Genomic DNA, 22,586 nt, shown 5'->3' on the forward strand with positions numbered 1-22,586 from the left:
AAATACTTGCCAATACATGCTGCCATAACTGCTCACCCAGAAATCTCTGGGATCTAATTTCTCCTGGTCTCTTCTACATTAGTAACATTTCCAGAATTTGGCAGTTTTACTAACTAAACCGTTAGAACTATTACAATTTTATGCATGACCAATCCAGCTGCCATGTCAGAGCAGTTGAAGAGAGACAACACTAGATCAGACAAGAGCAAGTCAACCATGGAAACTACCCACTGAGACTAGAACCTTGGCCTCATGCTAAGTCGTCAAAACCTTAGGTAAAGCTTAAAAGTAGTGTAGATACTAAGTGACAGTGGTCAGAATTTGGTTCTTCCGCATCTCAAAGGGGTTCTGTACAAAGCAACACTCAAAGGGTGGGGAGGGGGTGAAAAGGCATTGAAGCCACAGGAAAAGAAATGGTTCACCGGAGAGGGTGTACTAATTTAACGGATGGCTTAAACATTTTCCAGAAAATAATGTCATAAAAATAAAATGCAAAATTCCTCATTGTTAAGGCAAAATAAAGAACTTCAAGTAAATGGCGGACCGTACGCTGAGAATTTAATCTCGCCCGCCGATAGATTTTCTCCCCCGAAGGGAAGTTTGGGAAATCCTGTCCCAATTTCACGCAAATGGTGACTCCCTCGAGCTTCATTCAGTCTTGAGCTAAAAAAGAATGGGCTGCTTTTACGTAAGAACTCTTGGAGAGTTTTACGCTGGCGTTGGCGGTTACCAAAACACAGTGCCGAAAACAAACCGAAAAACGCGGCGCCGAACACCCACACCGAGGACCAGACGCCAGCGGGACGCAACCAGGGGTGCCTGCTGTTTCCCAAGGAGCCAATCGGCACGCAGCCCTGAAGCTGACTCCCGAACGTCCCCAGCGGCCAGGAGGTGAGAGGGCCTCCAGAAAAAAGGAGGTGCAACTCCCAGCATGCAGTTCTCAAGAGACACACCCTAGCGTTGCCCCAGGAGACGTTTTGTCTATATTTTTGTTTCTCTCTGCAGTCCCTGCCACCTGTGGGTGGGATTTCCACTTTTTGAGTTCTGCGAGAAACGGGTTGCCTACGCTGCCTGCTTCAGGTTAGCTTGTTGTAAAACTGTGGGTCGATGACGTTGCCCTTTTAATTGCGGTCGCTAGAGCCAGAGTGGCATTGCCTTTTTAAGGCCGGTAGCATCATGCTTCCGGGGGCGTGGTCTGCGCTTAGGAATACCCGGCCCTGCGCTGGGCTGATTCATTCCGGGGCTGGAGCTAAAAGCGTCAGCGTTGACTTCTGCGCAGGGTGCAGCCTCGCTCCTAATTGGTTGGTCCTCGGACCGCCCTCCTCCGCTCGCCACCTCTGGGTTCCCTCCCTGGTCCGCAGTAAGAACACTGCCCTCTCGTCTCTTGACCCTTGGGCCTCTCTCCCTTCCCTCCCTCTTTCCCGTCGCCGCTGTCGCTTCAGGCGCCCCTGCTCCCGGAGCAGCTTCCGGCTCGGTGATGGGGTCTCGGGCTTCCACGTTATTGCGGGACGAAGAGCTCGAGGAGATCAAGAAGGAGACTGGCTGTGAGTTCGGGTAGGGGGTGGGAACGTGGCCGGGCGCCTCTGGCTGGTCTCAGAACCGAGGACGGCTGTCGTTGAGGTCTGGAGCTGGGGTGCCCAGAGATTGCCGGGGTCCTGGGCAGCCTCCAGCTCTGGAGCTTTGTGGCCGAGGGCTAGAGCCGTGGGCTCAGGCTCCTGTGGGGCTGTCCTTTTCACTCAAGATGGGAGTCCCCATCATCCTCAGAGCACAGGCACCGCTCTTTTCTCTTCTTCCTGCTCATGAAAGCGCCCCCCGCCCCCAACTCCTTTGCTTTATCCTACATTGCACCAACCTCGAATTCAGGAGCCCTGGATGGATCCTGTAGAAAACATACTCCGTTCCTGTGACGGTTCTGGGCAAGCACTTAAAACCACTGTCGACTATGAGAAATCACAAATAAATTCTTTCCACAACTGTAAAAATAAGTTTAGAAAGCAAGATCATATAGCAAGGCTTTGGAAGACGTGACCTAGTGACAGGAGACCTTTAAAGAATCAGGGATCTGAGAGTGTGAGACTTCTTTCATTCTGGACCTGTGGGGAAAAAAGCACGGATACTGTGACCATCAGTTTTTGCTTACACTGAAGACGTTTGTTGTTCTAATTTCAGATATATTGATTTCTACTACGCTGGTGTACTTTATGCATTTGCTATGGAAATTGGATGCGCTCCAAAATCTCAGTGTAAATTTGTACTAGGAACTGATTTTTTATAGTCCAGTCTCTTCCTCATTAACCAGAACATAGGGTCAACAGGGCTTTGGGGATTCAGAAGCTCTGCGTAACACCATCACACTTTTTTTTTTTTTAATGTTTATTTATTTATTTATTTATTTATTTATTTATTTAGAGAGAAAAAAGAGAGAATCCCAAGCAGGCTCCTCATTGCCAGTGCAGAGCCTGACCTGGGGCTTGAAGCCATGAACCATGACATCATGACCTGAGCCGAAATTAAGAGTTGGACACTTAACTGACTGAGCCACCCAGGTGCCCCACACATTTTTGTATGGCTCTTGATAATGCATAGAATATTTTCTCCATAATCCTTTATGACTCTTGTATTTTACATGAGTTATGTGTTTGAGCTCGGTCTCTTCATAACCTGTCTTTGATAATGAGGTGACCAGTAAGTAACTCAGTGGCCCATAAACAGGTAATGTTGAAGGATTCTTGGGGGAACTACAGAGTTACTCAAGCAATGGTAGCCTGAGAGAAATTGAATGCTCTCCTGTGTCTTCTGACAAATTTAACTGTCGAGAATCTTCAAGTTGGAAGGGATGTTATCTAGCTGTTGTCAGATTGGTTTACTGCTTTCAGCATCCTCTATCATATGGCCAATAGTCTCTCCATAAAGACCTCTAAGGATGATGAGCACACTACCTACTGATTTTGGGTGAATGACAGAAAGTAGTTAGCTGGTTATAATGTGTAATACTTGTTTGGCCACTTGACCTTATGGTTATTTTATGACTCAATCAGACTCCCAAGAGTAGAAATACAGGCAATTTGGAGTCAGCAAACATTTTATTAAATTTTGTGGCCTTGAGCTCTGGCCACACTTAGAAATACTGGAACTACTTTAGGTCTAAGGTGACACCAGAATTAAAGCATTCATACTTAAAATAGAAAGTCACATAATGAGGAAATGTAAGCCATAGTGTGGATGAGAAAAAGCTATTTTTGCCTCAAGATGAAGGGAGCACTAATCCCATTTGGGTTTATTTACATTTGACCAAATGGAAAGGTCCTGAACTGCTATAGAACTGTTCAATTATTTTACTGTGTGGCTTGTGGAGAAACAGAACTTCATATTCCTGTAAGAGCTGTTTTCCTAGTTGCCAAAAAGTGAATCAAGCCTGACTGAGATTCTCAACCACAACCAGTACAAATGTACCTTGAACCAGAAAGCCTAATGAAACAACAGGTTACTGACTTTTTGCATTATCTGTATTTGTACTATGCCAGATACTCAAAGCAAATACCGACAAAAGATGCCTTTAAGAGTTATGATTAGCATTATGACATAATGTAGCTGAAATTATGTGCCACCCACCTCCAGCAGTCAGAGAAGACGAGTCTGTGGGCTGGTCTTGGGGAGGACAGGAATTGGGTCCTGATGAATGCATGAACGGATTAGATTTAGGTAAATTAACTTAGGGCATTTTGGGTGGCTTCCAAGAGCATTGTCCCTCAGCCTGCTACAGAGTCCTTCCTCTGCCCTGGGAGAGCCGTCAGTTTATCTGGTTAGTATCTGACAGCAGAGTTGATTTTTAAAGCAGTAATTTTAGCATGATGCAGAAGGTTTAGATGACTAAAAACAGATACCTGAGGGTGAAGTGGAGAAGTGGAATTTGTCCAATTTTTGTCTGCTTCTTGTTCCATTAAGAGTTTGAGGAACTATCAATCAGAAACACTTTCAAGTTAAGGAAAGTAGTAAGGCATTTCACTACTTCCTTTGCCAGTAAGAAAATGTAGCATAACTGAGGAAAACTGACTTTATATTCAATATGAAAGGTTTGCATTGGAATTAATGATTATATTTAAACATATTTTCCAGAAGTCTAAATTGATTAGAATTCAAGTGTAACTGGTTTAGCCGGTATTTGAAATTTAATCTCTTAAATGTCTGGCAAACTAATTCTAGGTAAGAATTACCTGTTAGCTTCAGTTTTGTCATCTTCAAATGAGAATAATAGTACCTACTTTATAGGATTCCTCTGAGGACTAAATGAAATAAATTATGTAAACTACTTAGAATAGTGCCTGATAATTGAATTACCAGGTGAGTGTCAGCTGTTATTTTGAACTGTAGATAAGAATCATCTTATTGGGAAAATATTTGCATGTGCTAGTATAAAACTATGTGTAGAGCTATGTAAGTGGGGAGGTGATAGCATTGTATACATTTCCTGTTTTCAGGGGACATTGGTCTAGGAATCGAGTACAGATGTTATTTTCTCAACTCTGTAGAAATAAAACTTTTAAAGGAATAGAAATCTTGACGTTTCTAACAGTTTAAAAAACACCGTGTAAAACATTTATGGGGCCCATAGGTGGCTCCGTCTGTTGAGCATGTGACTTCGGCTGAGGTCATGATCTTGAGTTTTGTGAGTTCGAGCCCTGCCTAGAGCTGTCTCCTGTCAGTGTGGAGCCCACTTGGGATCCTCTGCCCTCCCCTCTCTGCCCCTCCCTGCTCCTCCCACACTCATACTCTCTCTCTCTCTCTCAAAAATAAATATTAAAAAAACAACGACAATAACATCTTTAGGGGCACCTGGGGGGCTCAGTAGGTTCAGCGACCAGCTCTTGGTTTCGGCTCAGGTCATGATCTCATGGTTCTCGAATTCAAGCTCCACATCTGGCTGACAGCTCAGAACCTGACAGCTCAGAGCCTACCTGGGATTCTCTCTCTCTCCCTCTTTCTCTGTGCCTTCCCCATTCACTCTGTCTCTCAAAATAAATCAACAACAAAGTACTGACTTAAAAAAAAAACTTTAAACCATTTTGTGTTGGGGGGTACCTGGCTGGCTCAGTCTGTAGACCATCTGGCTATTGATCTTGGGGTTGTGAGTTTGAGCCCCATGTTGGGTATAGAGATCACTTAAATAAATAAAGCTTTATAAAATAAATAAAAATTAAAGAAGAATAAAGCATTTTGTGTTGTCATAAAACATTTGCTATATATTTTTTGTTCTGTTACCTTCTTTCACAGTTCCACGTTTTCATAAATTAAAACTCAGTTGAATAAAACTTGTCATGAGGGAAGTCACAAGGGTTTTGGGAGTTTCTGTAATCTGCACACTTAGTTCTTTTAACTGTAGCAATAAACTGGCTGTGGATTGCTTAAAACCATCTTTTAAAAATAGCCACTTATCTGTGAGAAACAATTCATACCAATGGAGTAGTAATGAATGCACATTAATTAATTTTAGGGAGAGAGAGAGAGCAAGTGCATGCGCTCAAGCAAGGGAGAGGGTCAGAGGTAGAGAAAGAGGATCTTAAGCAGATTCCATGCTCAGTGTGGAGCCAGATGTGGGGCTCAACCTCAACTGAAATCAAGAGTTGGACACTTAACCCAGTGCCGCCCAGGCACCCCACAGTCATTTTAGTCTCTAGTTCCAGTATGTGTCATGTGGTATGGGGAAGGTGTGGAGGCTGGTAAGGTTTTCTTTGTTTGAAAAGGTGTACTGGTAGGTTTTTCTGTATGGACAAAGAGCACAGCATGACAAAGGCAATTGCTTGAGAATAATTTCCTGGGCTAGAATCTAAGTGAAAATTCAACTTCATGCCGTTGCCATCTAAGGATGCAAGACCTCTTCATGGCCCTCACCTGCCAATCCTTGTCGCCTGAAGGTGCTATCTTCTGGTTCCTATTGAAATTGAAATGCACATATAACTAACACTTTTAGCTGGTTTGAGGTTCAGTAATTTGTAAAGCTCTGTATTTGCCCCAACCAACTTAAACAGTAGTGTAATGAACATCCATATACCTTCCACCTCAATTCAACAGTAACATTAAATAAACAAATAAATAAGTATAAATAAATGTATATGTATATACATATATATGTATTTATGGGGGGTTTTTTTGTGGGTTTTCTTTTTTTGTTTGTTTGGGGTTTTTTTGGTGAACGATTTGAAAGGCAGATATTACTCCTCACTGCTAAATATTTCTGCATGCATCTCCTGAGGTTAGGGATTTTTTTTCCTATGTAACCTCAGTACTATATCATACCTAAGAAAAATTGACAACAATTTTATCATATTATCTACCATTTACTCCATATTCAAATTTCCCCAATTATAAGGTAGAGGTTTTTGTTTTGTTTTTTTAATGCCTTTTAAGTCTCTTGTAATCTTCAGGTTCCCTTAGAGAGTAGGCCACCTCTTGAAGTCCTCTGGTCAGGGGAAATGGAAAGTGTTGGAGTGTGGAGTGTTCAGAAGGAATGGTTGGAGTTCAGACTTAAACTTCTCAATCTTTCATCTGGAGTTACCTTTAGTTGCACTAGAATGCTTTACCTAGGTTATCAGTCTGTTCTTCTGCATTACAATTTAGGATAAAGGCAAGGGAAAAATACTTTCCTTATTCCCTTTTCATTTTATTCTTCCCTCTGTCTCCTGCCTAGTGCTTGGCCTTGTCTCTGAAATGCCTTCCTCCTTTAAGCATGAGGCAGCGATGATAGACAGGTTTGTAGTCAGGAAGATTGGCAGGGTCTTTCAAGTAATTTTTCAACAACATAAAATGATTAATGCCCATTAGTAGAGAAAAATACAGCTTCATTCAAGACATGACCATGTACACAGCCTTTGCTGAGAGATCAACTCCAGAGACTTCCTTTGGGTTACCAAGAATTGGTGCAGATTTGGGGCACCTGTCCTATTAGCCTAGTGCCTTCTGTTGAAAATAGTTTCCTGGAAACTTGTCATGCCTTCGTTTGTGGCAGTTCCAATTCCTTTCTGCTTCTTGAAGTTGCTCTGAGCTCTCCACCTTGGAGATTGCTTTATATTCTGTGTCATGGTGTATTTAGCACCTAAATTAAAGCTTGCTATCTCCCCCCCACCCCCCCCCCCCCCCGCCCCACCTCCTCTCTCTTCACCTCCTCCTCCTCCTCTTCCTTGTTCTTCTCCTTCTTCTTGTTAATAAACATTACTTCTGAAGTTTAGGAGACAGATTGTGATCTGACCATACTGAGTTATGTTAGAAGTTGATATTTGGCTGTTCATTTCTCCACTGATTTCTATACAGATACATTTCTCCTGGAAGGTAACAGTTTTATGCTAGACGAAAATTCATGAAATGTTCCATATTTTTAAGGAAACCAGCCATAAGCTGATCTTTTTTTCTGAAATATGGGATGTAATACCATACCAAAATTTACTAAGGGAATTTTCAATGTTACACTTTTCTTTTTTTTTAGTGTTTGTTTATATTTGAGAGAAAGAGAAACAGAATGTGAGCAAAAGAGGGGGAGAGAGAGAGAGGAAGACACAGAATCTGAAGCAGACTTCAGGCTCTGAGCTGTCAGCACAGAGCTCTACTCGGGGGCTCAAACCCATGAACTATGAGATCATGACCTGGGCCGAAGTCAGATGCTTAAACCGACGTAGCAACCCATGTGCCCCTCAAAATCCTACTTTAAAAGGTTTCAATGCTCAGTTCTTTGAGATGATCTATGTTGGAAAGATGTCTGATAGCTCATTTGTTAGGTGAAGGAGTTAGACTAGATGACAACATTACTGCCAGTTTTAAAATTGTGTTAATAGCTATACATACTTACATATACATACATGGAATTTCAAAAAGGATTTACAAAAAATTGGTAATAGTGTTTGCTTCTGGCAAGGAAGACTGGGGAACTTGGTTGTGAGAATGGAGACTTTTCATTGTGTACACTTTTATACTATTTCCATTTTTATGATAATGTGTGCGGATTATTTTCTCAAATTAAAAAAAGGGGTACTTGGCTGGCTCAGTCTGAATAGCATGTGACTCTTGATCTTGGGATTGTGAGTTTGAGACACACGTTGGGTGTAGAGATTACTCAAAAATAAAATCTTAAAAAAAAAAAAACTAGTACAAAAAGAAATACAATTGAATATTTTCCTTGTTTAAGGAAAGTAGTCTGAAATATATAGTACTCTAAGTACTAAAAACTGATCCAGTGGACTAGATATTCTGCAGTTCTTAAAAAGGACTCTAAAGCAATATAGAAAAATTATGAGTTAATAAATGAAAAGTTATTACAACTAGTAAAGTGTACAAGTGGCTGACATTAGATGGTATATAAAGAAATGAAAACAGTGGTGTTGGGATTGTGAACAAGTTTTGTTCTTTAAAAAATCTTTGAGGAAAGTTAGTCATTCTTCAACTGACTTGTTTTTGTTAAACTTAAAGGGAACTTCAGTTCCAGAGCAACCTCTGAGGCCCGCGGCCAGAGCCCGGGTAAACAGGTCAGGTTCCTGAAGAAAATGGCTATGGCTGCCAGAGTCAGGAGAGAGGTAGAGATGAATTAGTGCAGCAGCAATACTGTACTTTCAGGTTCACGACGTGAGGATGATGATGATAGTGCTTAACCTGGAGTGCTTACCTTGTGCCAGACACTTTGCCAAACACTTTCCTCTCCGGGATGAGGTTAGTTCTCCTGACAGCCCCTTTTGCTCGCCCCTCACTGGGGGACAGTGGTGCCACGAACGGAGTCAGGGTGTCAGCCTGGCCCCCACCAGAAAGCACCGGCTGGCAGGAGGTCCACAGCCGCTTCCTCAGTGCTTGGACCTCTGCTGGCCCTGCGCTGGCTGGGGTTGATTCTCTTTTTCTGCTCTCTAGAGAGCTATTACCCGAGAGCCCAGTTTGGGTGAAACCTGATGCTGAAGAATTCAAGCTGCCCCTAGTGTGTCCTCTCATCCTAGCTCTAGGCCACTCATTTCCTGCTTCTCCCGCTGTGCCCCGGTTTGCTTTGTCCCATTGTTCCTAAAACTGCAAGCAGATTTTGTTGAGCTGGGGGGAGGAGGCCTACTATCAGAACTCCTCCAGTCACCCCTTTAAACCCCTGAAAGCACAACCTAGGACAAAGTCCACACTTGCCACACCCTTTTTGGCTCTTTTCTTTTCTCCTTTGATAACTCTTAACTATTTTTCCCCTGCTACCTCCAATCAACCAGGAAACAAAACTATTTCCCAGAAATTCCTATTGGCATTTTCAAATTCTTACTGTGTACCTGCAGTTATTACCTCATTTTAATTGCCAGCTCGTGCTTGAGGTAAAAAATGACAAGCACAATAGCTTCCTTGTAGATGTCGTATGATGATAAGCTGAACTTTTTACAGATTGCCTAATTTGCTTTCTCAGAGCCCATTCCTTTACTGGAAACTCAGTGGAGCTCTTGCAATCACAGAAAAGAGGCTGACCTGACCCTGTGGTCTTTTACCTAAATGTCAGTCCTGAGGGAAAAGAAAGCTGCTAATGCTTTGTGCAGGAGCAAACCAGATTTTAAAAATAGAATCTGCCCCAGGGTGCTCAGCTGGCTCAGTCTGTGGAGCATGCACCTCTTGATCATGGGGTTGTGAGTTCAAGCCCCACACTGGGTATAAAGATTATTTAAAAATAAAATTGTTAATAAACTAAAACAAAAAAAATAAAAACAGAATCTGTCCCAGTCTTTAATTCAGTACAAATTACCGACCTGGCATTGCCAGCCCGAAACATCATACTGATTAATAGGTATGTGTTTTTAATCAAACCATGTGTTTTCATAGTCTCTGAGTCAGGTGAAAAGGTGAAAGTTTCACAATTTCTTTTTTGTTGTTGTTCTTTTTGTTTTATCTTAGAGAGAATCCCAAGTAGGCTCGGGGCTGTCAGTGCAGAGCCCAATACAAGGCTTGATCCCACAACCATGAGATCATGACTTGAGCAGAAATCAACTGAGCCACCCAGGCACCCCACAGTTTCCTTTTAAACTAAATTTGGCTTTGTTTTGTTAAATCCTAACCACCTGACATTTAATATATAGTCCTAATGAAGACTAGGCTTCATTCCTGAGAGTCTATTTTGCTCTTGATTTATGTACTTTCTAACTCCATTCTTTTGTTAGCTTTTAAAATTCCTGTTTTGACACTAGAAATGAGTTACAGTTGAGACACATCCCCATTTACTCTCTTTGAAGTATATGGTGCACTAGAACCAGAAAGGCAGTTGGTTTCTGAAGGTCCACACTCGAGCTGAGTTTGAGTGGAGGGTGACTTCTCCAACTAAGACTAATTTTGTCTTCTTTAGTTTCCCACAGTCAGATCACCCGCCTCTACAGCCGATTCACCAGCTTGGACAAAGGAGAGAATGGGACTCTCAGGTAGGCAGTTCCGTCTGTATTTCCTCTTTATTTTTGGGCAATGTCTGAACAGGGCAGAGGTAATAGGCATCCAGAGTGCAGATAGGAGGGACAAGTTCTTCACTGTCTTTGGGCACCATCGATTCACAAGGGAGTTAAATAAGCAGAACAGTGGCTTTACATTTATCACTAGGTGCTTGTTGCTTTATTCTTAACTTCTATTGGTTTGGGCAGCCAGCCTTCATGCTGCTCCTAGGAACCACCTAGGTGGTCTAGATTGTTTTGTCCTCTCTTCTCATTTCCCAGTCCAACCCTATAACCCTAGGATACATCAGTTTATTTATATTAATGTTAGATAAGATGTTCAATGTTTCAGTCTAGAGCAGTGGTTCTCCAGGCTCCTGGGTGGCTCAGTTGGTCTGACTTCAGCTCAGGTCATGATCTCACAGTTCATGAGTTCGAGCCCCACATCGGGCTCTGTGCTGACAGCTCAGAGCCTGGAGACTGCTTCACATTCTGTGTCCCGCGCTCTCGCTCTGCCCCTCCCCCACTCGCTCTTGCTTTGTCTCTCTCTCTCTCTCTCTCTCTCTCTCAAATGGATAAACATTTAAAAAAATACTTTTTAGAGCAGTGGTTCTCAGCTGAGGGTCTTTTGCCTCTGGGTGATAAAATGTCTGGAGACATTTTTGATTGTCATGACTAGAGCTTGCTGTTGATGTCTGGTGTATAGAGGCCAGAAATGCTGTTAAATGTCCTGCAACAGACATGATAGGCCCTCCCATGACAAAGAATTATTCTTCCTAAATATAAAACATGCCCAAGTTGAGAAACTCCTGTCTAGAGTTAAGTATATGATTTCAGAGTAATGTGATGTTGTACCACTTCATATTTGTAATCATCTTATCATAGTCCAATGAAGTGTCTTGGTACCATTAGCCCCCAACCTAACTCTCAATAGCAAGCATAGCTTTGACTAACCAAAAGCTAGTAGCTTTTCTAGTGGCTGACAGTAAGCAAGAAGTAGTTTGAGACTTCTTTGGAAGACTTCTAGCACAACTGTGGGATGTAGTATAAATGGGGAAGAAATATAGTTGTTAAGCCTTTGTACATAATCCTTGGACAGAATAGCTAGAGAATTGTGATAAATCCATAGAGATGTGTTTGTGTAGGGCCAAATCGCTAGAAGCTGGGATTGACTCAAATCATGCTTTTTAGTCATTAAAGTCAGCGACTATGGAATATCTACCATGTGCAAAGACCACACTGGGTGCTTTTTCTTCTTTTTTTTTTTTTTTTTATTGAGGCAAATACACATAATATAAAATTTACCATTTTAATGTGCACAATTCAGTGGCCTTAACTGGATTCATAATGTTGTATAACCATTACTACTATCTAGTTCCAGAACATTTTCATCACCTCAGATGGAAACCTTACACCCATTAAGCACTCACTTTTTTTTTCTTTTTAATATTTTTTAATACTTGTTTATTTTTGAAAGAGAGAGAGACAAGGGCAAGCTGGGGAGAGGCAGTGAGAGAGAGAGACACAGAACCTGAAGCAGGCTCCAGGCTCTGAGCTATCAGCACAGAGCCCGATGCAGAGCTTGAACCCATGAACCACGAGATCATGGCCTGAGCCAAAGTCAGATGCTTAACTGAGTGAGCCACTTAGGCACCCCTAATCTGTCACTCTCTATTCCAGGGACAACCACTAATCTATTGTTTTCTCTGTAGACATTTCATATAAATGGAATCATACAATATGTGGCTTTCTGTGACTGGCTTCTTTCATTTAACATGGTGTTTTCAAGGTTAAATAATACAGCATGTATTGATATTTCATTTCTTTTTATGGCTGAGTAATATTCCATTATATGCATATGTTACATTTTGTTTATCCGTTGATACGTTGATGGACATTTAGGTTTTTCACACATTTTGACTGTTATGAATAGTGCTACTGTGAACATTTTGTGTGAATATATATTTTAATTCTCATAGGGTTTACAGCTAGGAGTAATATTGAAGGTCACATACTAATTTTGTGCTTAATTTATTGAAGAACACCAAATTGTTCTCCACAGAGGCTGCACTGTTTTACATTCCTACCTGCAATGTATTGAGTGTTCAAACTTCTCTACATCCTCACCAACACTTACACCAACACTGTCTTTTAATTCTAGCGATCCTTGTGGGTATGAATGATTTATCATTGTGGTTTTGATTTGCATTTCCCTGCTGGCTATTGATAAGGAGCATCTTTTCATGGTTGACCTTTTTTGTTTTTTAATTAATTAATTAATTACGTTAAATTCAGGTTAGTTAACAATGTATTGGTTTCAGAAACAGAAGCCAGTGATTCATCACTCACATATAATACCTAGTGCTCATCCCATCAAATGCTCTCCTTAATGTCCATCACCCATTTACCCACCCCCCCCAACCCTGTTTGCATGTCTTCTTTGGAGAAATGCCTTTTCAAGTCCTTTGCCAATTTTTTAATTGGTTTGTCTTTTGTTGTTGTTGCTTTCCAAGAGTTCTTCCTGTATTGCAGACACTAGACCCTTATCAAATATATGATTTACAAATATTTTCTCCTATTCTGTGGCTTGTCTTTTCATTGTCTTTGTAGTATTCTTTGAAGCACAAAAGTTTTAAATTTTGATGAAGTCTAACTTATCTAATTTTTTTTTTGGTCCATGTACTTTTGGTATCCTATCTAAGAAACCATTGTCAAATTCAAGGTCATCAACATTTACCTCTGTGTTTTTTTCTAGTAGTTGTATAGTTTTGCTCTTCTGTTTAGGTCTTTGATTCATTTTGAGTTATCGTGTATGGGTGTGTGTGTGTGTGTGTGTGTGTGTGTGTGTGGTGTGAAGTAAAAGTCAAACTTTAGTTTTTTGCATGTGGATGTCTACTTATCCTAGCACCATTGGTTGAAGAGACTATGTACATTTGTACTTGAAAAAATACATCAGGGGCTGCCTGGGTGGTTCAGGTGGGCATCCAACTCCTTGTTTTGGCTTGGGTCATGGTCTCCTAATTCATGGTTTCAAGCCCCACATCAGGCTCTCTGCGCTGGTAGCTCGGAGCCTACTTGGGATATATTCTCTCTCTCTCTCTCTCTCTCTCTCTCTCTCTCTCTCTCTCTGTCTCCCCCTCTCTCTGTCTCAAAAGTAAATAAATAAATAAACAAACTTTAAATATATACACATACTTAAAAAAAAGAAATCAGACCAAAATCTTTTTTTCTTTCAGTTCTAATACTTGAATAATTTGCTTGAGTTTAGGTTTACATCTTCCTCATAAATTCAGATTTAACCACTACGTAAAGTTCTAGAATTCACATGCATTTTGAGTCCTTTTCTTCTTTGTGGAAACTGAGTGATCTGTAAATGTCGTTGTGTGTTTTGATCACTTTCATTATTTGCAGGAAAACAATGGAAAGACTTTCATAAAAGGAGTTGTTTCTTCTTAGGGTGAAAATTTTGCAGGTGTCAACTAGTGTTACCTACTCATTAAAATCTTGGTAAGATTTGGGGCACCTGGGTGGCTCAGTCAGTTAAGCGTCCGACTTTGGCTCAGGTCATGATCTCGCGGTTCGTGAGTTCAAGCCCTGCGTCAGGCTCTGTGCTGATGGCTCAGAGCCTGGAGCCTGTTTTCAGATTCTGTGTCTCCCTCTCTCTCTGACCCTCCCCCGTTCATGCTCTGTCTCTCTCTGTCTCAAAAATAAATAAAGGTTTAAAAAAAAAATGTTTAAATCTTGGTAAGATTTGCTCAATTGCTAAAACACCATTTCATACTCTATGGAAAGCCAGTGAACTAATTTACTCATCTGATAGGTATTTATTGACTGTCTGTGATGTGCTGGGTACTGTTCTCAGTGCTGGTTTTACACATTCTTGGTTGGGGAAGAGGTGGTAGAAAGTGATGCGATATTTTTTTATTTCCTAGTTACCTAGATCTAACTGATTTTTTGTACTCAGTTTTACAAAGCCCTAGGTCTTAACTTTGTGCTTTGATCTCCATGTGGTGTGAATCAAAATATGGGATTATCCCAAGCCTTGAGTATAAGAGGAAATTACCCTATTGTACTACACAGTAAACCAATAGCATATTGTATCTAAACCAGTTTTTGGACCCACCTACTATCAGGGCATTGCTCTGGCTATGCTTCCTGACACTACCATCTCCGCCTCTGGCCATCCCTTAGATATTCTACCCTCTTCCCCAGCCCCGTCTTCTCTTCTACTCCCTCTAGCCGTAGAGAATACCTGCTAGACTCTAAAATCTTCTGTAATATAGCATAATTTAGTTCTTTCTAGCCTTCACTGCCAAACCCAGCTCAAGTCCTGTCTTGACTTTTTCAGGGTACTCAGCCAAATGCAAGTGACCAATCTTTTGTTCCCTAGAATAGGATCTACTTTCTTAAGAAGGCTTTTGGCAGAAATATTTTCCTTTCTACATTTTCTTTACTTTCCTCTTCCATGATGCTCCCATGTCTGGGACCTGAAGCCAAATTCAGCAGAGTCAGAAGCTATACCATCCATCATCCACAGCATTTGTATTCTTTTGTAGTGTCAGTCCCAGTGGGAACATAAAGCAGAAACTTTGGAAGGCTTTGATTAGGAATTGAGCTTCTGCAAAGTGCTTTCAGAGATTTGCCCCAAAGTATGTTTTATAGAATACCAGTTCCTTGGTCTGCCAATAGGTGTTGCATAAAAAGAAGAAACATAATTGTCGACTAAACTGTGCAAAGCTTGGGGCGCCTGAGTGGCTCAGTTGGTTAAGTGTCCGACTTGGGCTCAGGTCACGATCTTACGGTTTATGTGTTCGAGCCCCACCTCGGGCTCTGCGCTGACAGCTCAGGGCCTGGAGCCTGCTTCAGATTCTGTGTCTCCCTTTCTCTCTACCCCTCCCCCTTTCCTGCTCTGTCTGTCTCTCTCTTTTTCTCTCTCTCAAAAATAAATAAGCATTAAAAAAATAAATACGGGGTGCTTGGGTGGCTCAGTTGGTTGAGCATCTGACTTCAACTCAGGTCATGATCTCACAGTTCGTAAGTTTGAGTTCTGTGTGGGGCTCTGTGCTGATAGCTCAGAGCCTAGAGCTTGCTTTGGATTCTCTGTCTTCCTCTTTCTCTGCCCTGCCCTATTCACACTCTGACTCTCTCTCAGGAAATGAACAAATGTTTAAAAAAAATTTTTTTTAAATAAATGAACTGTGCAAAGCTTGGTAAACAAGGTTTAACAGGCTTCTTTTTTATGGGTTTTCCTGGCATCTTTAATATGCTTAAGTGAATTGGGCCTCTTCAAGAAGGGAGTATTATAAACAGTATTTACCAAATTGATTTTTGGAATTTTCCTGTAGACTTTTTTACATGGATCACCTTCCAGATGGATATTTCATAGAATGTAAAAACATACCGTAACCTCAAAAATCTCATTTTCTTCAGAGGCCGTTATTTTAGGTCAAATGTTTCTACCACTGCTGTTAAAATTGATCTTCCTGAAATGGCATCTGTCCTGTAAGGGGTCTTGAAGTGGTCCTTTGTAGGTCAGGTCAAGATGAGAGCCTGATCAGCACCTGAATACAAAGATGATTTCTTTTTTTTTTTTTATTTTTAAATTTTTTTTTTCAACGTTTATTTATTTTTGGGACAGAGAGAGACAGAGCATGAACGGGGGAGGGGCAGAGAGAGAGGGAGACACAGAATCGGAAACACGCTCCAAGCTCTGAGCCATCAGCCCAGAGCCTGACGCGGGGCTCGAGCTCACGGACCGCGAGATCGTGACCTGGCTGAAGTTGGACGCTTAACCGACTGCGCCACCCAGGCGCCCCAAAGATGATTTCTTTTGTTTAAGTATCTTCTGTATTGATCTAATCTATGGTGTTAGAAGTCAGGATAGTGATTACCCTTTGTGGAGGGGAGCAGGTAGAGACCAAAGGAGCATGAAGGAGGTGTTTGGGTACAGATCATAAACCATTTCATGATTTGGGTACTGGTTACAATCTTTACTTGGTAAGAGTCATCATGCCAAATACTTGTGATTTGTGCTCTTTTCTGTAGGTATGTTATACTTTGGTAAAAGTTTGCTTGAAAAATAGCCTTTGTTTTGAGCAATTTTAATATTGACTCTTTGTCACATAATACTTTTTCTGGGGGCTCCTGGGTGGCTCAGTCAGTTAAGCATCCAACTTCGGCTCAGGTCATGATCTCACAGTCTGTGAGTTCAAGCCCTGCGTCAGGCCCTGTGCTGACAGCTCAGAGCCTGGAGCCTGCTTCAGATTCTGTGTCTCCCTCTCTGCCCCTCCCCTGCTCATGCTCTGTCTCTTCTCTGTCTCAAAAATAAATAAAAACATTAAAAAAACTACTTTTTCTGAAATAATCCCATGATGAAAAATATTCCTCGATGTTAAATCATGCAGTTTAGGTTGACTACAGGGGATAGTACAAACCAGCTAAACTCTGCAAGAAAGTTTTTACTGGGAATTGCTTCTTGGCTGTGTTGTTACATATCACTTAAAAAAAGACTGCCTGTTGGGAATGCACACTGGTGCAGTCACTCTGGAAAACAGTATGGAGGTTCCTCAAAAGATTAAAAATAGAACTACCCTATGACCCAGCAATGGCACTACTAGGTATTTATCCAAGGGATACAGGTATGCTGTTTCGAAGGGGCACATGTGTTACAGAACCAGGTTGGAACACTGGTGGAAAAACCAAGCGGCAGCATTTGGAGGTCTTGGTTGATGAGAGATTTACTTAACACTGGGGGGCTCAGAGGAGACTGTTTCTCCAAAGATCTGAGTGCCAAATGCAAGTGGGGAGGGTAATTTATAGTTGTCAGCTTCCATATCTGTGGGGGTTTTCGCGTGCACAGCAAACAAAGGAAGAAGAACCCAGAGGAGAGGTCTCTAAGCTAGAGACCAGAGTTTGTTTTAGCCCCATTGGCCATCTTTGGTGTACTTTATTCCCTTCTCCAACACATGCACCCCAATGTTTGTAGCAGCACTATCAACAATAGCCAAAGTATGGAAAGAGCCCAAATGTCCATTAATAGATGAATAGATAAAGAAGATATGGTATATATATATATATATATATATATATATATATATATATACACATACACACACAATGGAGTGTTACTTGGCAATCAAAAAAATGAAATCTTGCCATTCACAACTAAGTGGATAGAACTAAAGGGTATTATGCTAAGTGAAATTAGAGAAAGACAAATAGCATATGACTTCACTCATATGAGGACTTTAAGATACAAAACAGATGAACATAAGGGAAGCAAAAATAATATAAAAACAGGGAGGGGGCAAAAACATAATAGACTCTTAAATATGGAGAACAAACAGAGGGTTACAGGAAGGGTTGTGGGAGGGAGGATGGGCTAAATGGGTAAGGGGCATTAAGGAATCTACTCCTGAAATCATTGTTGCACCATGTGCTAAGTAACTTGGATGTAATTTTAAAAAATTAATTAAAATGAAAAAAAATAATATAGCAATTAAAAGACAGCAATTTGTCAGAGTGGATTACAAAAAAAAAAAAAAAAAGACTACCTGTAAATTTTAGGAGATTGTGTCCTGAATGATAGCTGTTTATCTGCTTAAACACTGAGTGCTTTTTAAGGTTTATTTTCGTGTTTGACTTTATTCAGAGGACAGATGATTTCAGTGTCCCAGACAAGCACTTCCTTGTACACACTGGTATTAGTTATTTCAGAATAGGTTTCACAGATGAGAACTGTGATACTAGTCTAATTCTCACTCTTTTAGCAGATAATTTTCCTTTCTGAAACCTTTAACTATCTCCTTTTGATGTTCTGAAACTTCACAAAGATGTACCTTTTTGTGGGTTATTTTTCATTATTCACTGCTCAGTATTAGGTGAACCTTCTCAATCTAAAAATACATCCATTAGCTGGGAAGTTTTCTTCTTTTATTTCTTTTATTATTTCCTCCCCTCTCTTTTCCTTTTTGATCTTTATGGCTTATCTGTTGGCTGCTTACTGGACCACAAAGACTCAACTTTCACTCATATTTCCTGGCTGTTTTGACTTTTTCCTTTGCTTTCTGAAAGAAATCCTTGAATTTATTTTTCAGTCATTTTGATGAACTTTTTTTATTAGTCCACAGCCTATTTTTAATTTCTAAAGACCTCTCTTTTCTCTGACTTCTGTTCTATCATAGTAACTTATTTTTGCTTTATAGATGCAAAAGCGTATCAAATGTCTATGGGGTTACTTATTAGAATCTTTTAGAACTTCCTTGTGTTCCCTGAATTATTGTTATCTGTATTCATCTTGATCCTACTCTTTTGTGCAATTAATTTCCCCAAAATATTGGGTGAACTTTGGTTGTCCATTCATATTTATGAAAAAGCCTGCATGGATTACTATAGAAAATTGGCATGGGTTTGTTTGCGGTTGCTTTCACCACAGGTCTTTCCTGGATGGAAGGGCTGACTTCAAGTCCTCTATTCTCTGAGCAGGGCCAGTTGGTAGACCTCACTTTAGGGTATATGGTCAAGGAGCAAGGGTACAGATTCCCCCCCTCCCTTCTTCAAATAAAAGGACTGTGTTCCTCAGAGGCCAACTTCTCGTATTTGAATTCAGCCCTGCCCAGGTAGCTCTTTCCATTTCTTTCCTAACAGATCAAATGGTTTTATATTGTTAAGATGGGCGTCAGCAGCATTGGGCAGCTGGCCTATTCTTTAAAAATTCCTGTAATTACCCTGAATGTGGCTTCCCTTACCTGGCAATCCTGAGTGTGGTGCCTTGCTGAGATTCTCCAGGGCAGAATGGCTCTCAGCTGTGTTGCAGCCTTTTCATGGGCCCTCCTCTGACTACTTGTCACTACATTTGCACTTATTTTCTACTTCCAGAATTTGTCACAGTCGCTTGGTTACTAGCACACGCCTCCTACCCTGATTGTTTATGTCACGGATATATTCTGATAACGTGTGTGTTTCTGCTGACATTTCAGGGGGTTTTAGAGAGTGAGAGAAGGTAAATGTGTGTGTGCCCAACATATTCAACCAGAGGTCACACGTAGCCTTGCAGATTAGCCAATCTGGCCCTGGAATGCTGCAACAACTAACAAAGTTTAGATTTGGCACTTATTGACACTTTACATGAAAATAATTCTATTGTGGAGAGCCTGGGTGGCACAGTTCTTTGAGTGTCCAGCTCTTGGGCTTGGCTCAGGTCATGATATCACACTTTGTGAGTTTGAGACCGACACTGGGCTGTGCACTGATGGTGCAGAGCCTGCTTGGGATTCTGTCTCTCCCTGTCTCTACCCTTCCCCAGTTTTGCACAGACACTCTCTCTCAAAATGAGTAAATAAACTTAAAAAATAAAGTAAAACATTAAAAAAAGAAAATCTCTCTATTATCAAGACAACAACAACAAAATTATATTATCAGTTTAATTTAAAATATTAATTAAATGGGGGTGCCTGGCTGGCTCAATTGGAAGAGCATGCGACTCTTGATCTTGGGGTTTTAAGTATAGAGATTACTAAAAAAATAAACTAAAATATTAATTACATGCTTTAAATAATGGAAATTATTTCTGTGTTAAATATAAATAATAACATTTCTATTATATCACTTGAATATGGAATGCTTTTAAATTTCTTAATATGTTCCCACAAGTGTGTCCTATTAACAGATTTTAATGTCCTCATTATGTATAAGTCATCTAAGCATCGACCCAGAATACTGAAATACAAACAGTTTACTGTAAGGCTAATTCTCCAAGTAAGAGAAGGAACCTGCACAGTGAAGATCAGTGTAGAGGGCTGGCACTTCTGGTTACTAAAAGTCACTGTGCCAGTGAAGGTCTGGAAAACCACTCTTCACTGGGAATTTCTTGGCCACAAAGAATGCTGTTATATGGTTCTGTTCTCAGACTTGCCTACTTCTAATAATAATATCTTTTCTTGAGGTACCTGGGTGGCTCAGTCGGTTGAGAGTCTGACTTCAGCTCAGGTCAAGATTTTATGGTTCATGAGTTCAAGGCTCACATCAGGCTCATTGCTGTCAACACAGAGCCCACTCTACATCCTCTGTGCCCCCTTCTCTCTCTGTCCCTCTCCTGCTCAATCTCTTTCAAAAATAAATAAACATTAAAAAAATATCATATCTGGGGCACCTGGGTGGCTTAGTTGGTTAAGTGTCCAACTTGGATTCAGGTCATGATTTCGTGGTTCTCTGGGTTCAAGCCCTGTGTCAGGATCTGTGCTCAGGATCCAGCTCAGAGCCTGGAGCCTGCTTCAGATTCTGTGTCTCCTTTTCTCTCTGCCCCTCTCCTGCTTACACTCTGTTTCTCTCTCTCTCTCTCTCTCTCTCTCTCTCTCTCTCTCAAAAATAAATAAACGTTAAAAAAAATTTTTTTTAACGTTTATTTATTTTTGAGAGACAGAGAGAGACAGAGCATGAATGGGGGAGGGGCAGAGAGAGAGGGAGACACAGAATCAGAATCAGGCTCCAGGCTCTGAGCCATCAGCCCAGAGCCCGATGCGGGGCTTGAACTCACGGACCGCGAGATTGTGACCTGAGCTGAAGTCAGACGCCCAACCGACTGAGCCACCCAGGCGCCCCAAAAATAAATAAACATTAAAAAAAAATTAAATATATATATATGTATCTTCTCTTAAAATATCTTTGAGGAATATTTTCCTGGGTATGAGATAGACTATAATATTGGCGTGCTTTTTTAACGTACACACAAATTTTGAACAAAATCTTACACATAGGATGTGTACTGCTTAGAGGATATATTTTTCTCTATTAAGTTTGTGTTAGTGGACAGATTTAAGAAGTTGTTTTAGAGAAATTGCCTTGATCTCCATTCTACTATAGAACAACTAATAAAAATAAACTGTATATTTATTTAACAGTTTGCAAACGATTATTTTCTATTCTTTCATTTTCATTTTGATACTATCAATAGTATTCCTCTTGGTCTTATGGAACTGCATTGTATATACAATCTAAATTCCAGGAGTAGAATTTTTTTAAAAAGTGTCAAAGGACAGGGTTAGGTCTTACATTGGAAGTCCAAGTCTAGATCCCCTTTGAGACTGAAGTTCAGGCTTGGTTGTGTACTCTCCACCTGATACTAGACCTGGTATTTAAACTGTGCCTTTTTTCAGCTAAAATTACTTCAGCTTGTTAGACATTAAACTGAGGTATGTGGCTATGAAATTCAAATGAGCCTTAATCTTCATTTAGAAGGAAGTAGTTATTGTTTCTTAACCTGTGTCAAAGAAGAAGAACCACTTTGGTGATAATGTGGACTTTGTATTACAGAATAAATTATGTAATAAGAGCTTAGTACATTTGTTGAATTAAATAATCAAGACCTCCGTAGTTTCCTTTATCTTTTATCGTCTTAAGCAACCCAGTTATCTTAAGAATCGCTTCTTCTGGTTCATTCATTGATATAAAAATTATTACTCTAAGGAATCAAGGAAAATTAGAATCCAGGGGTGCGTAGGTGACGTAGTTGGTTAACCGTCCCACCCTTGATCTTGACTCAAGTCATGATCTCATGCTTCGTAGGATCGAGGCCCACTTTCAGGCTCTGTGCTGACAGCATGGAGCCTGCTTCAGATTCTCTCTCTCCTTCTCTATCTGTCCTCCACTGGGGCCTGTGCTTGCTCTCTGTCTCTATCTCTCTCAAAATAAATAAACTTTAAAAAAAGGGGGGAGGGGGAGATTAGAATCCAGAGTTATTGTTCCAGAGCTTTGTGCTCAGTTCCCAGGTCAGTTTCTACCTGTGTCACCACCAGTTGTGCTGGAGATGAGCTTCTTGAATTAATTCAGCACCATCTAAATGTTAAACCATTCTAAGAGGAACAAGAGCATTGAAGGCTCCTGGATAAAATAGGGACATTTCATTAGCACTTAGTACAAAGCAGGTAGAGGAATAAGGTCTCTCTCTTCTGTTAGTAAACATCTTGAAGGCAAGAATCAGGTTTATGCGGGGCGCCTGGGTGGCGCAGTCGGTTGAGCGTCCGACTTCAGCCAGGTCACGATCTCGCGGTCCGTGAGTTCGAGCCCCGCGTCGGGCTCTGGGCTGATGGCTCAGAGCCTGGAGCCTGTTTCCGATTCTGTGTCTCTCTCTGCCCCTCCCCCGTTCATGCTCTGTCTCTCTCTGTCCCAAAAAATAAAATAAAT

General features: G+C 40.9%; 2 protein-coding genes across 2 annotated transcripts in view; one reads left to right on the plus strand and one right to left on the minus strand.

Moving 5' to 3' along the window:
* EXD1 (exonuclease 3'-5' domain containing 1) overlaps window positions 1-1,093 on the minus strand; it is a 37,999-nt gene extending 36,906 nt beyond the window's left edge. The window contains exon 1 of the mRNA XM_040492329.1: window positions 731-1,093. Within this exon, the coding sequence (XP_040348263.1) occupies window positions 731-933 (203 nt within the window). The 5' untranslated portion in view covers window positions 934-1,093. The remainder of the gene's footprint in view (window positions 1-730) is intronic.
* A 141-nt stretch (window positions 1,094-1,234) lies between these two features.
* Window positions 1,235-22,586, plus strand: part of CHP1 (calcineurin like EF-hand protein 1) — a 46,900-nt gene continuing 25,548 nt past the window's right edge. The window contains exons 1-2 of the mRNA XM_040492330.1: window positions 1,235-1,544; window positions 10,331-10,403. Of these exons, the coding sequence (XP_040348264.1) occupies window positions 1,478-1,544; window positions 10,331-10,403 (140 nt within the window). The 5' untranslated portion in view covers window positions 1,235-1,477. The remainder of the gene's footprint in view (window positions 1,545-10,330; window positions 10,404-22,586) is intronic.

Source organism: Herpailurus yagouaroundi, unplaced genomic scaffold (genome assembly GCF_014898765.1).
Source record: "Herpailurus yagouaroundi ecotype Mexico unplaced genomic scaffold, PumYag 184, whole genome shotgun sequence".
In the NCBI taxonomy this organism is placed as follows: Eukaryota; Metazoa; Chordata; class Mammalia; order Carnivora; family Felidae; genus Herpailurus; species Herpailurus yagouaroundi.